Genomic DNA, 13,237 nt, shown 5'->3' on the forward strand with positions numbered 1-13,237 from the left:
AAGCCTTTGCTAGATGCCCTCCTTCACTTCCATCCATGTTTTGACAATCTGAAAGCCTTTTCCTCATCCTTCCCTCAAGTTCCATCAACCTTTGTTCCAAATATTCCAATCTCTCTGTTGACTTAGTGGCAATTTACCTCCATTCGTTGATTGCTTCCATATCCACTTTATGTTGTTCTAGATGCCTTGCTTTAGACTCAAAGACTGTTTTGTGTAACCTCGTATACTTGACATGTGCTTCAGCAACATCATCTATGATCCTATTTTTCAAATTAATTCTCGGTTTGATGTCTCCTTCTATATTGTCTACCAGCCATGATGGGTAGAAGTACACATGACCGACATGATACCTGTCTTGATCAATAGTATCCTTTTCCACAATGACCTTCTGGTTCCACATATGTTGTGCCTCGAACTTGAATGGAATGACATCCCCTTTAAAATTTGCTTTGTACCGGACCATGTTGGAAACCCGAGGTATAACCTGTTTTCTTCCCGCTTGTCTCATTACCCTTATGGGAGCATAAGGATAGATAGCCCTCAACCCGATTAGTACCAGATGAGTAGTCTCTCTTAACCTAATGATGATCTCACTGCTAGGAAACCATTCAAATATCCAATGTACCTGCTCGTCCATCAGATTGCTGAAGAAACGCACCCAACTAACATCATTTCGAGGTTGTGCAAACTTGTCTGGGATAAATGTCATTTTCTTTGGGTGATGATAAGCTATGTCATCATTCACCGGTCGTCGCAGAAGCTCTTCGCGATATTCTCCCCTTTGAAAATGTTCCAATAACCAGACTTGCAGTAACAGATTACAACCTTCGAAGTGCCTAAATCCTTGCTTGCACCAATCTAGAGCGCAATACATTTAGGCTAAGATCATGGGGATGATAGTATAGGTTTATCCCTCAATGCCTTCCATCAAAGTTTTAGCGACCATGGCTAGACGAGCATGGATCTTTCCTCTTACATAGGAAATATCAACCACCCCAAGAAGCAGACAATAAACACATAAATTTGATGGTGCGTCAAACTCAAGGAAGTAATGGTGAGTTCCTCATGATGAAGACGATATGACTTACTATGGCTGTAATGCTCGTAAAGGAATTCAAATGGGATGTATGACTTCTTCAAATAAAGCAACTCATCATTCTTCTTGAAATCTAGCATTTTTAGAAAACTGCGAGGGGTGCGATTCTCTGGCACTAATAACCATGGACTATCCCCTGGCAGCTTAGTGAAGCCTCCTATTTCTTCTAGGAGAGGAGTCATTTCTATGTCACCAAAGCGGAAGACAACCTTTTTCTCATCCCAAAAAATAGTAGCGGCCTCGATCAATGCCCTATTTGATCGGATATCTAGCAAAGACGGCAAATTACCAAGGACCCTTCTCACGTGGTTCTTTTTGCTAAGCGCGAGATTTTTCAACCAATCAAGTAGCAAAGGTGGAATATTTTGAACCATGCCGAACTTGGGGACTTCTTGCTTTAGTTTCTGCAAAACAAATAAGGTTATCTCTTTCCCCCTCTAGATTCGACCATTTACACAATAATGATAAATATATTGGCATATTTTCTCCTAGCAATGCACATAACATGGTGGTGTCCATTGAGATTGTGGAAATTCCGTTGGACTTCGGACACGGCTTATCTTAGCGGGCTATCACATTAACAATGTTCTAACCTGTACTAGGTTCAACATGTTGCATGTACATTTAATATTGGAGTAAGGTTTCTAGAATGGCATGGACTGGTACTCTCAAGTGGACAACTTGAGAGGGAAAGGCATGTGATCATCGACTGCACCGTTGATCGACTAGTCTACTGTAAATAAGCCCTCCCGATTTTAAAAGGGTAATTTTGGAAGAGCGCGGACACTCATCAAGTGCCGCTATGTTAATAATTGGCACGCGTGGAGTATGATGTGGAGCATGCTTGATGTAGAGATAATAACACGTTGCCAAGTATTTGTATGATAAATATGTAAAAATAGTAAATACAATAGTAAAGTAAAACGTGAAAAACGTAGAAAAGAAAGACAAAAGGAGGAACTTAGTTCATGGAATATATGCGAAAATGTAATAAGCAAGTAAGGGAGTAGGGATGGGAGAGGCATAATAAAACCGTCTTTAAACAAAACGAAGAGCAGTCATAGCAAATAACGGTGAACGTGGAAGGGATGTGCATGTCGCAATGGATTTAAACAAATAAAGGTGAACGTGAAAGGGTTGTGCATGTTATAACAAATTTAAACAAATAAAGGGGAGAGTGGGAAAGGATGTGCATGAAATAAAGAAAATAATCCACATAAGCCAAGTTCATTATGGTAAGAGCCTAAGTATTTCCCTAGTAGAGTCACCATGCTGTCGCGCTCCGTTTTCTCGCGAAATCGGGTTTCGACGTTGTGACAACTCTTATGGATGGGAGATAGAGTGCTAAAAGAAGAAGAGTCGCCACCTAACGGATTTTAAGGTGCGTTAGGGCACCTATTATGCAGATAACTCTGTTTGACTAGTCAATGTCACAAAAGATCGGGTAAGGGCTCAAATTACCTCAAAGAGAAGGTGTTAGGCACTCTTAGAGGTCCACAACTATGGGTCCCGGTTGAACTTAAAACTAAGTGGATTATAATTGGGCAAGATAAATAAAGAGAGTAAGGGTCAAAGAAATTTATTATAACACAATAAGGATTACAAGGATATAACTATTAGGTCTATATTAGATTACTAAATGTATAAAGAAAAGAAGAGGGGTCTTAAGTTTTTTAGCCTAATGGATCACCCTGTGCAACATAAATAATACTTCGCAACTCCCATGAGGTAGGGAATTACTCATATTATTCAACGGGCACAGACTATCATCTTCTGCTACCCGATTACTATATTAAAGTTGTTTACCTAAGCGCTCTAATTTAATTCTAAGTCATGCCTTATGCGTGAACTACTCGTCCCCTAACTATGGTCTAGGAGGCATCGTACCTCTAATTAAGGTGGTTCTAGACTTAACTTAGGCTGCTCAAAATGATAAAACTAGGTGACATACAAAACAAGTTGGACTTCAAGGGAGGGAAGTTAAGAGCTCAAGTTAGCCTCCACACTTAGACAACAAATGCACGCAAAATAGGTTTTCATATTAGGCGTTAGGCAGTTTCAGAATTGAGACAAATTAATGTTCTTAAGTGATCATGCCCAACTATGACTTATAAAAGACAATGAGTTCGTTACAAATATAATTCGGTTTTCAAGTCCGGAGTCGAATCATCAGGGAACTAACCTATCTATTACAACTCTTGGTGATACGATTACCAACTCAAACAATTTCCAGATGCAAGATTTTTATCAATAAATATTGAGTTTTTGTTTAACTAATTCAAAATGATATTAAAGCTAACACTATTGAGTTTTTAACTCTTTTGCTATAATCTCTTCGTAATACTCTATGAGGATTATGAGCTATGGGTTATCGCAGTTATCTCTCGATCAACTATAATAATTTACTAGAGCATTCTCTCAAACTACTCTAGCTGATAATGTATGCAGCTCAGAATTATCCCACCAAAGTTTCGTTATCTCTGACCCCACTTTTAAGTTCAAGTAATGAATCTCTTCAATTACCCAAAAGTGGTGTTGCTCAACAACAGTATAACCTAGTATTCTTTCTCAAGCAACACAAGGCAATTAGACACGATTAATCAAGGGCCCATTCAATTAATCACCATACAACACAAAGTTGAACAATCATATAACGGTTCGATTATAACAAAATAGAGTCAGAACTTAATCCAACAATTGGTTCCATCAACCCTAGATTAAATGTTTAGCTACTCATAGCAAATCAAGATAAAACTACAAAAATATTCATAATGTGCAATTGAAATAACAAAGAGAAGATAGAAAAACTCTAATGGTTGGTTGCTCTTCTCACACTTGTTCTTGCCTCCAAATTAGTCTAAAAACAAGCTTAACCTTTTCTTGGACGAGTTTGTTGAGTTTATAAAGGGTTGTAATAAGTTTCCCCCGATTTACACTTTAGTCCCAAAAGTTCTGGACAGTTACACAGTCTACCGTGGCTGTGGCAGAACGCGGCGGGACCGCGGTGAAACTCAAACATTCTGCCTCGCTTTTTTGACCTACTGCGGTCCAGCCGCGGTCGACCACGGTTGCGGTGGCCTTTAGCCCAGTCCTCTTGTGTCTCTTTCTTGCTTGTTTTCGCTCAGGTTCTTCTTGATTGGCCTTTTATCCACATTATTGACTCCCAAAACACTCCATAGTCTCTTCCTAACTCGGATTAGTCCCTGCGAAGCAAAAGAACACCAATTAGAGTATTTTGTTATCATTTAACCTTTAAAACAACAATAAAGCATGGTACGTTTAGGGTGTAAATATCGTCTATATAGCCTATTATCAACACCCCTCACTTAAATCATTTCTAGTCCTCTAGCAATCCACCACACTCTATCAGGGTTCCTTCCCTAAGCTTTTCCCCTAACGCATCACACCAAGAACAACTCACCAAAGTTGCACCTAGTAGCGAACAACCTTTGCCTCAAAAGTCGAATCTCACGTGTCGTGCAATATTCGTACTTACTCAAACTACTCTATACAGAAGTCAAGACTTACCTTTCCTTCGTGAATCACATGCCCTCACGTCACACAAGAGAGTAGTTCCACAAATAATATTATTAATAAAAAGTAGGAACTCAAATAGACAAAATTCGCTCACTCTCAAAAAGAACATTCACATGCCACAAAGATGCACGATAGGCTTGGACGTAGTGTATTACTCTACTAATCGATCCCATTCAGTCTAAAATCAATCGGGACTTCACTTGGTTGTAATGTAGTCTAAGGGACAGGTAGGATATATTTGGATATAGTGACTAACCTCCCTAAGAACTTTTAATACAATCACATTAACCTTCAAAATCATACTTATGTCAACCAGACATTCCACCACATTTTTATTTATAACATCCCACTCCATTAGGTGCAATTGTATCAAGTCACCACTTATCAACTACTACATTTACTCATTCTCTTTTATTTTTTTATTTTTTATAATTGGTACTTATTCTTTTACTTTTCCACAAACTGCACCTTTCCTCTATTTCATTGGTTCCACTCAAAAACCAAACCACCACCTCACACTTTAGCTTTTGCATATTTCAAGGCCATTCAAGTGCTCATGGGAGGTAAAAGGGGTTCAAACAGATGGACCATTCAAACAATTGGGTAAGGTTCGCAATGTGGTTGCCAAAGAAACATGCATATAGGCTCAATGGGGTTGACTAGGATGTATTACATTTAGGTGGGTCTACTTTATATATCTGGCTTAACAAAGAAATGTCTATATCACTTCTAAGACTGAATGAAGCTATTATTTCGCTTTGTAAACACACAGGGCAAGTTCTAGGCATCAAATGTAAAACATAGAATACAATGCAACTCACACACACATGGCACATGACTCACTCTAGATTGTCTTATCAAGACACTCTCTTTTGAATGTTCAACTCAGTTACAAACATACAATTTAAGGCACTTTAGCAAGAGTCAACCACTGAGACTAAGCGTTACACTCTAGTGTCTCCTATGTTCAGGTGTATCAACGCCAAGGGTTTCTCTTTCTATTTTAGCTCGTAGCCCATTAATACTAACTAAAAACTAAGAACAAAATAAACAAAAACTACCTACACACGGTTCAAGCTAAACCCTTGAAAAAGAACCGTGACCCAAAGAAAAACCAAGGGGGAGTTACTACACTACCTAAAACAAAAACAAAACAAAAATCTTTTTGGTATTTTCTTTAGACTTACTTCCCTCAAGAAAAACTGTCTAAAAGATCCGTCATCAGGAAGAGTCCCCATGTTCCTATTTTTTTTTGTTCAACTTTTATCTCTCAAGAAACCTGTCGAGAGGTGTCCGTCTTCGGGCCAAGTCAAAGTTAACTAACATGACCCAACAATACCAAACAAACAAAAAGAAAACAACACCATGCAAAGTTATACAATTTTTTTACAACAACAACCAACAACAGCCATCCCCCACCCCACACTTAAAACTTTGGCATGTCCCCATATCAACAAATATAAAGCAGAGTAAGGTAAGGGGACTTCCCTGATGCTCAATCCTGATCAGAGACGATACCAGGATTGAGGTGACATGCTCGTCCTAGTGCCCGAAGCCATCCCATGATCTATTTCTCCGACTTGGCCTGTTGAGTGGTCAAATTGTCAACTCTAGTGCCCAGGTCAGTGACAAAACTGCAGAGACCATCCATTTCTTGCTCCAGGGCTGTCATACGGGTACTTCGGCGGGCCTGTGATGGGCCCGCCTCATTAGCTCTCGGCAGTGGTGGAACAGTAGCATCCTCAGCATCCTCATCAGCTTTATCATCATCCTCAACCATCACTACCGGCTCTCTCCCAATTGTGATTTTGCTAGCCCGGAACGGGGCTTTCAATGGCACTTTCCCATCAACTCTAGGATTTTTCGGAACTCTTGCAGCATAGCACAGCTTGGTGACCAAAGAGGGGAAGTAAAATCCTTTGAGTACCTCTGGGGAGCGAATGAACATCTCATCATGGAGGAGCTTAGCGACATCAAAATCCTAGTGGGTCATAAAAGAGTAGATAGCTGCTACTCGTGGCCCATTGACATCAGTAGTATTGCTGGAGGGTAGCAACTAGTTGTTGATAATTGTGAGCCAACACTTAGCCTCCCAATTGAGAGACTATGAGTTCAATGTGATCTAGTGCTTTATCCATATATGCTCCCTGTCAGGCACACATATTGCTTCGAGAAATGGTGCCCACCAGATAGTTGGGCGATGGAAAGCAATGTAAGTATCTCTATCCCTAATGAATACCGACAGCTGGTACACTTGGCGGATGGCCTCAGCTAACGCATTTACCCGGGTATTTTGTACTGTGACTACCCTATTCTCATGCTCCGAGTAGTTATCATATAATTCTCTCACCGTCTGTACATTTGCCTCCTCCGGTTCCTCAAAGAAGATGTCCAGTTGACACCTCCTCAACTCAACAAAGATATTTGGACATTCCACTTGCAATGCTTTCCGGTCAATATGCACTTCAGGTAACAATTTCTTGGACACCTTGGCATTATACTGGTCCTCAGCTGGTTTGGAGACAAACCTAGCGCGGTCAAACTGTTCCGCACTAGCTTGACCTCTAGCTCTAGACAAACTGCCCGATCTACTAGCGGAGTACCCTATGGTGCATCTCTTCCTGGATGGATACATTGTACCTACCAAAATAGAGTCTCCTATTAGTGAGGGTTTAAGTTGTGTGAACCTTGGGTGGTTACTCAGACTTAACCACCACCCTGGTCACATTAGCCATTAGAACTTCATTGGGTCAATTTCACAAACATCTTGTGAGCAAGGCTCTATCCTAGCACATTGGCCCTCATAGGAACATCAATTCTTCCCCCAAATCAACAATTTGTACTTCACCATTTCACCCCACAACAATTAGTCTTACACACACAAGCACACACTTCTCTACAACATTGTGCACATACTTCTCTACAACATGGTGCAAATAACCCATTAAAAAGCAAAAGAGAAAATCAAAAGAAAAAAATCTACTAAAAATACTACACAATTAAAACATTGAACTAACATAAAACTAAAACAAAAATACAAGAGAAGGGATAGGGGAGCTTGACATACCTGGATGTAGGAGAGGGTGAGATGAATGGAGATTGGGGGAGAGAGAGTGGGATATGGGAGGGATTGTGAGAAAAATGAAGAAGAAGAAAAAGAGAGGAGAAAAGGGCATTGATTTAGGGTTTAGAGAGAGTAGAGATGGGGGGAATTGGGGGGGGGGTGGTTTGTTTAATGAAATTAAGGGAGGGGGGGGAATCAGAAAAGAAGGGAAAATAGAAAAAATAAAAAATGAAATTAAACTTACTTGGGCGACAAAAATTAGCGAATCGTCGCGGTCGACCGCGGTCCCACCGCGGCCACAGTGAATGAAGAAGGCGAGAAACAGAATACTTACGTTTTACCATGGTCGTACCACGGTCCCACCGCAATCGTACCGCAGTCCCACCGCGGTCGAGGTGGATCACGCGAGCCTGAGGCAGACTACTCCTCTATTACCGCGGTCGAGTCGCGGTCATGAGGTTTTTTTATATAAGAAGGTTACATAAGAAAACAAAACAACAACATTCATGGGCTGCCTCCCATGCAGCGCCTGATTTAACGTCGTGGCATGATGCAGTCTTTGATCATCACTCCTCATTAGCGTACTGGGGCTCTTCCAAAGTTATTATCTCTCTATCCCCTTTTTCTTCGGCCATTCTAAGGTAATGTTTCAACCTTTGCTCATTCACTGTGAACTTATTCGTCCCATCTTCTGATTCAATCTCAACATCTCCACTTAAGAACATTTGCACCACTCTAAAGGGTCCTGACATCGGGACTTCAACTTACTCGGGAACAATCTCAATCTCGAGTTGTATAACAACACTAGATCTCCGGATTTGAAGTTCCGATCTAAGATGTGCTTATCATGCATTAGTTTCATCCTTTCTTTGTGTAATCTAGCACTCTTAAATGCCTAGAACCTGAATTTCCTAAGCTCATGTAACCTAGTGACTCTGCTGGTGCATGTTGTCTCCATATCTAAATTCAACTGCCGCAATGCCCAAAGTTCTTTATGTTCGAGCTTTACCAGAAGGTGGCTGCCTTTCCAAACACCAACTTATACGGTGACATACCAATTGGAGTTTTGAATACTGTGTGGTACGCCCACAATGCATCATCCAGCTTCTTCGCCCAATCGGTCCTTGTTGCATTCACTGTTTTTGTAAGGACATTTTTAATTTCCCTAATTGACACTTCAACTTGCCCGCTCAACTGTGGGTGATAAGGGGTGGTCACTTTATGACGAACTCCATACTTTTCCAACAGTCGTGCGAATGCTCTATTGCAAAAATGGGTTCCACCATTACTGATTATAGCTCTCAGAGTACCAAAACGTGTGAAAATGTTTTTCTTTAGAAAGCCCGTTACCCCTTTTGCATCATTATTTGGGAGAGCCACCGCTTTGACCCACTTGGAGACATAGTCAACCGCTACCAATATATATTTGTTACTATACGAGCTGACAAACGGCCCCATGAAGTCGATCCCCCACATGTCAAAAACCTCCACCTCTTGAATTGTGGTCATTGGCATCTCGTGAAGGCGAGATACGTTGCCTGTCCTTTGGCATTCATCGCAACTTTTGACCCAAGCGTGTGCATCGTTGAACAGAGTTGGCCAATACAACCCCAATTCCAACACCTTAGCTGTTGTCCGAATTCCTCTAAAATGTCCACCATATGGTGAAGCATGGCAAGCCTGCAAAACAGAATGTTGATCTTTCTCGGGGATACACATCCAGATCATGTTATCTATGCATATTTTAAACAGTAGAGGTTCATCCCAATAATAAGACCGGCAATCGCGAAAGAACTTTTTCTTTGAATTGAAGAGAGTTCATAAGGTACAATACCGCTTGCTAAATAATTAGCAATATTAGCATACTATGGCATCTCCTCCATTGTCATTGCTAGTAACTGTTCATCCGGGAATGTCTCTGTTATATCTTCAACCTCTACCTTCCTTTAAGCTCCTTCCAACCTTGAGAGGTGGTCAGCTACTTGGTTCTCTGTCCCTTTTCTGTCATGGATCTCCATATCGAATTCTTGTTGTAAAAGAACCCAGCGAATCAAGCGTGGCTTTGACTCCTTCTTTTCTATCAAGTACCTAATTGTGGCATGGTCAATATAAACAATAACGTTTGAACCAATCAAGTATGACCTGAATTTGTTGAATGCAAAAACGACAACCAACATCTCTTTTTCTGTCATGGTGTAATTGAGTTGTGCACCGCTGAGCATTCTACTTGCATAGTAAATTGGGTGCATCAGTTTATCCTTTCACTGCCCCAAGACTGCTCCTATAGCATAATCACTTGCGTCGCACATGAGCTCGAACGGTTGCTCCCAGTTGGGTGCAACAATGATGGGTGCAGTCACCATTCTCTTCTTCAGCTCCTCCAATGCCAACCTATAATCATTCGAAAACACAAAGGGCTGATCCTTTTCAAGGAGTTTACATAAAGGGTTAGCAATCTTAGAGAAATCTTTTATGAATTGCCTGTAGAACCCGGCATGCCCAAGGAAATTTCTCACTGCCTTGACTGAAGTAGGCGGTGGCAACTTCTCAATCATGTCAACCTTAGCATGGTCAACCTCGATTCCTTTACTGGACACTTGATGCCCCAAGACTATCCCTTCTTGTACCATAAAATAGAACTTTTCCCAATTTAGCACTAAATTTGTCTCCACACATCTTCTGAGCACTCTTCTTAAATTGTGAAGATAGTCCTCGAATGAATCCCCCACCAAAGAGAAATCATCCATGAATACCTCCATAATATCTTCAACCATGTCCGTGAAAATGGCTAACATACACCGTTGGAATGTAGCTAATGCATTACAAAGCCCAAAAGGCATTCTCCGAAAGGCAAAGATGCCATACGGACAAGTGAAGGATGTTTTCTCTCTATCTTCAGGGGCTATTGAGATCTGATTATACCCCGAATATCCATCCAAGAAACAGAAATGAGATCGCCCAGCCAACCTGTCCAATATTTTGTTAATGAATGGAAAGGGAAAATGGTCCTTCCGAGTGGCTGTGTTCAATTTCTGATAATCCATGCAAATCTGACATCCCGTGACTATACGAGTTGAGATCAACTCATATTGTACGACCGTCATTCCTCCTTTTTATGGTACACACTGAACAGAGCTTACCCAATTGTTGTCCGAGATAGGGATGATACCCGCATCTAACCATTTGATCACTTCCTTCTTCACCACCTCTTTCATATTCAGGTTCAACCTTAGTTGATGTTCTCTGGAAGGTTTGTGCCCTTCTTCCAAGAGAATCTTGTGCATACAAAAGGCTGGGCTAATACCCTTTATATCTGCCATGGTCCAACCAATAATAGTCTTACATTCCAGTAACACCTGTAGGAGTTGCTCTACCTGCACAGCAAGCAAACCGGATGATATAATAATAGGGAAAGTAGAATTAGGCCCTAAGAAAGCATACCTGAGCTGAGCTGGAAGCGGTTTCAGCTCCAGTCGGGGTGGTTCCTCTACTGATGGTTTTGCCGGTGGTGTAGCTCTCTTTTCTAACTCAAGGGACTCAAACTGAGGTTCCCTCTTCCAAAATCCTTGGCCTTCGAGTGCCATGACCCACTCTGCCAACCCTTTACCAACCATATCCTCTAAATTTGTCAAGAAAGCTCCCAATGGATCTTTAGCATTCAGGATCTCATCATCTTCATGCAGGATCACATCCACTGCCTCCACTAGGGAGCAATTAGCATATTCACTGGGTCTCCTCATGGACTGTTGAACGTTGAATATAACTTCTTCATCGTTCAACCTCATTTTTAATTCCCCAATTTCACAATCAATCAATGCTCTCCCAGTGGCTAAGAACGGCCTCCCTAGAATGATGGGTATCTCATCATCTACCTGGTAATCCAGAATAACAAAGTCTGCAGGGAATACAAACTTTCCCACTTGTACCAGCACATTATCAAGAATCCTTGTCGGCCTTTTAACTGTGCGGTCAGCCAGTTGCAGCAGCATCGAAGTCGGTCTAGCTCTGCCAATGCCCAGTTTTGTATATATTGCCAAAGGCATCAAGTTTATGCTAGCCCCTAAGTCACACAATGCTTTTGCAAAGGCATAACTCCCAATAGTACACGGAATAATGAAGCTACCTGGGTCAGACATCTTTTGAGCCATAGGTCTTGTCACTACTGCACTGCATATCTGTGTCAAAGTTACTGTGGATAGGTCCTGAAAGTCAAATTTTCGTGACATTAGGTCCTTCATCATCTTTGCATAGCCTGGCATTTCCCTCAAAGCATCCATCATAGGAATATTCAATTGAATTTGACGAAGCATCTCCATGAATTTCTTGTATTGCTCTTCTTTCTTTTATTTTGCAAGTCTCTGAGGGAATGGTACAGGTATCACCCTTTGTGAACTGCTTGCTGGCTTCTCTTTGTTGGGGTTCTGTGGCACAAGAGGTACCACTTGTTCTGCAACTTGTTCACTCTCTTTAGCCTTACCCTTATCATCCTGAACCTGTTCAACCACCACTTCCATAAGTTCTGTTGATTCATCTACCTCAAATGGAACTGGAGTGGCTAGCATAGTCTCTCTGCTGGATTGCGCAACTTCTTGCTCCTTGTCTAAATTTCTCCCATTCCAGAGACTTACTGCCATCAGCTGATTCGGGTTTTGCTCCTTGGGGTTAATGTTCGTATCGGCTGGCAATGTTCCCTAGGGGCAGTTATTTAAGGCCATGGACAGCTGCCCCAATTGAGTTTCAATATTCTTTATTGTTGAGTCATGCACTGCCAACTTTTCCTGCATCTTAGCATTTGTTCCAATGAGTTGTTGAAGCATACCCCTGATTTCTACCATGTTGCCATCATGTTGCTGAGGAGGTGGCTGATATGCCAACTATTGCTTGTTCTGCTGTGGATAGCCCTGTTGTCTCTGATATGACACCATTTGGCTTTGGGGTTGCATACCTCCAGGTTGTGTCATGGTTGGTCTGTACTGTTGATTAGGTGCTAGTCTCCACGGTTGTCCTCCTTGTCTCTACCCCCAAAATTGTTGACATAATTCATATCCACTCTTAACCCTTGGTTGTCACCTTCTCCACTCCATGAACACATATAAGACTGATTAATGCAAGGTGTACACAGTCATCCATTTGTTGTGTCAACGATATGCACTTGCTTTGTACCAATCTCATCAATCTTCTTTGTCAATATACTCATCTGAGTCATGAGTGTGGCTATGTTCTCTGCATGCGAATTATTTGGGTCAAGAGGAACTGAATGCACTATTGGTGTCAGGGTCATACCTCTCGTCATCCACCCAAAATTCTGGGACATCTTGTCAAGAAGGATTTTACACTCTGTGAATGTCTTGCTCAAAAATGCACCCCCAGCTGAAGCATCTACATTGGCCTTTAAATTGTCTGCTAACCCCATGTAGAATCTCTGGCCGAGCATCTGGTCAGGAATACCATGGTGGGGACACTTCACTAGCATCCTTTTGAACTTTCCCAAGTTTCCTGCAAGGTCTTAGTAGGCTGCTACTTGTACTGCATTATCTCAT

The 13,237-nt window shown here is 41.5% G+C and overlaps 1 protein-coding gene across 1 annotated transcript; it reads right to left on the minus strand.

Moving 5' to 3' along the window:
- Positions 1-10,810: 10,810 nt before the first annotated feature.
- LOC138877534 (uncharacterized) lies at positions 10,811-12,013 on the minus strand. Its single transcript, XM_070157148.1, has one exon. It carries the CDS (start codon positions 12,011-12,013, stop codon positions 10,811-10,813), a length of 1,203 nt encoding a protein of 400 aa, XP_070013249.1.
- Between the last annotated feature and the right edge of the window lie 1,224 nt (positions 12,014-13,237).

This window comes from Nicotiana sylvestris, chromosome 9 (assembly GCF_000393655.2).
Source record: "Nicotiana sylvestris chromosome 9, ASM39365v2, whole genome shotgun sequence".
Taxonomy (NCBI): Eukaryota; Viridiplantae; Streptophyta; class Magnoliopsida; order Solanales; family Solanaceae; genus Nicotiana; species Nicotiana sylvestris.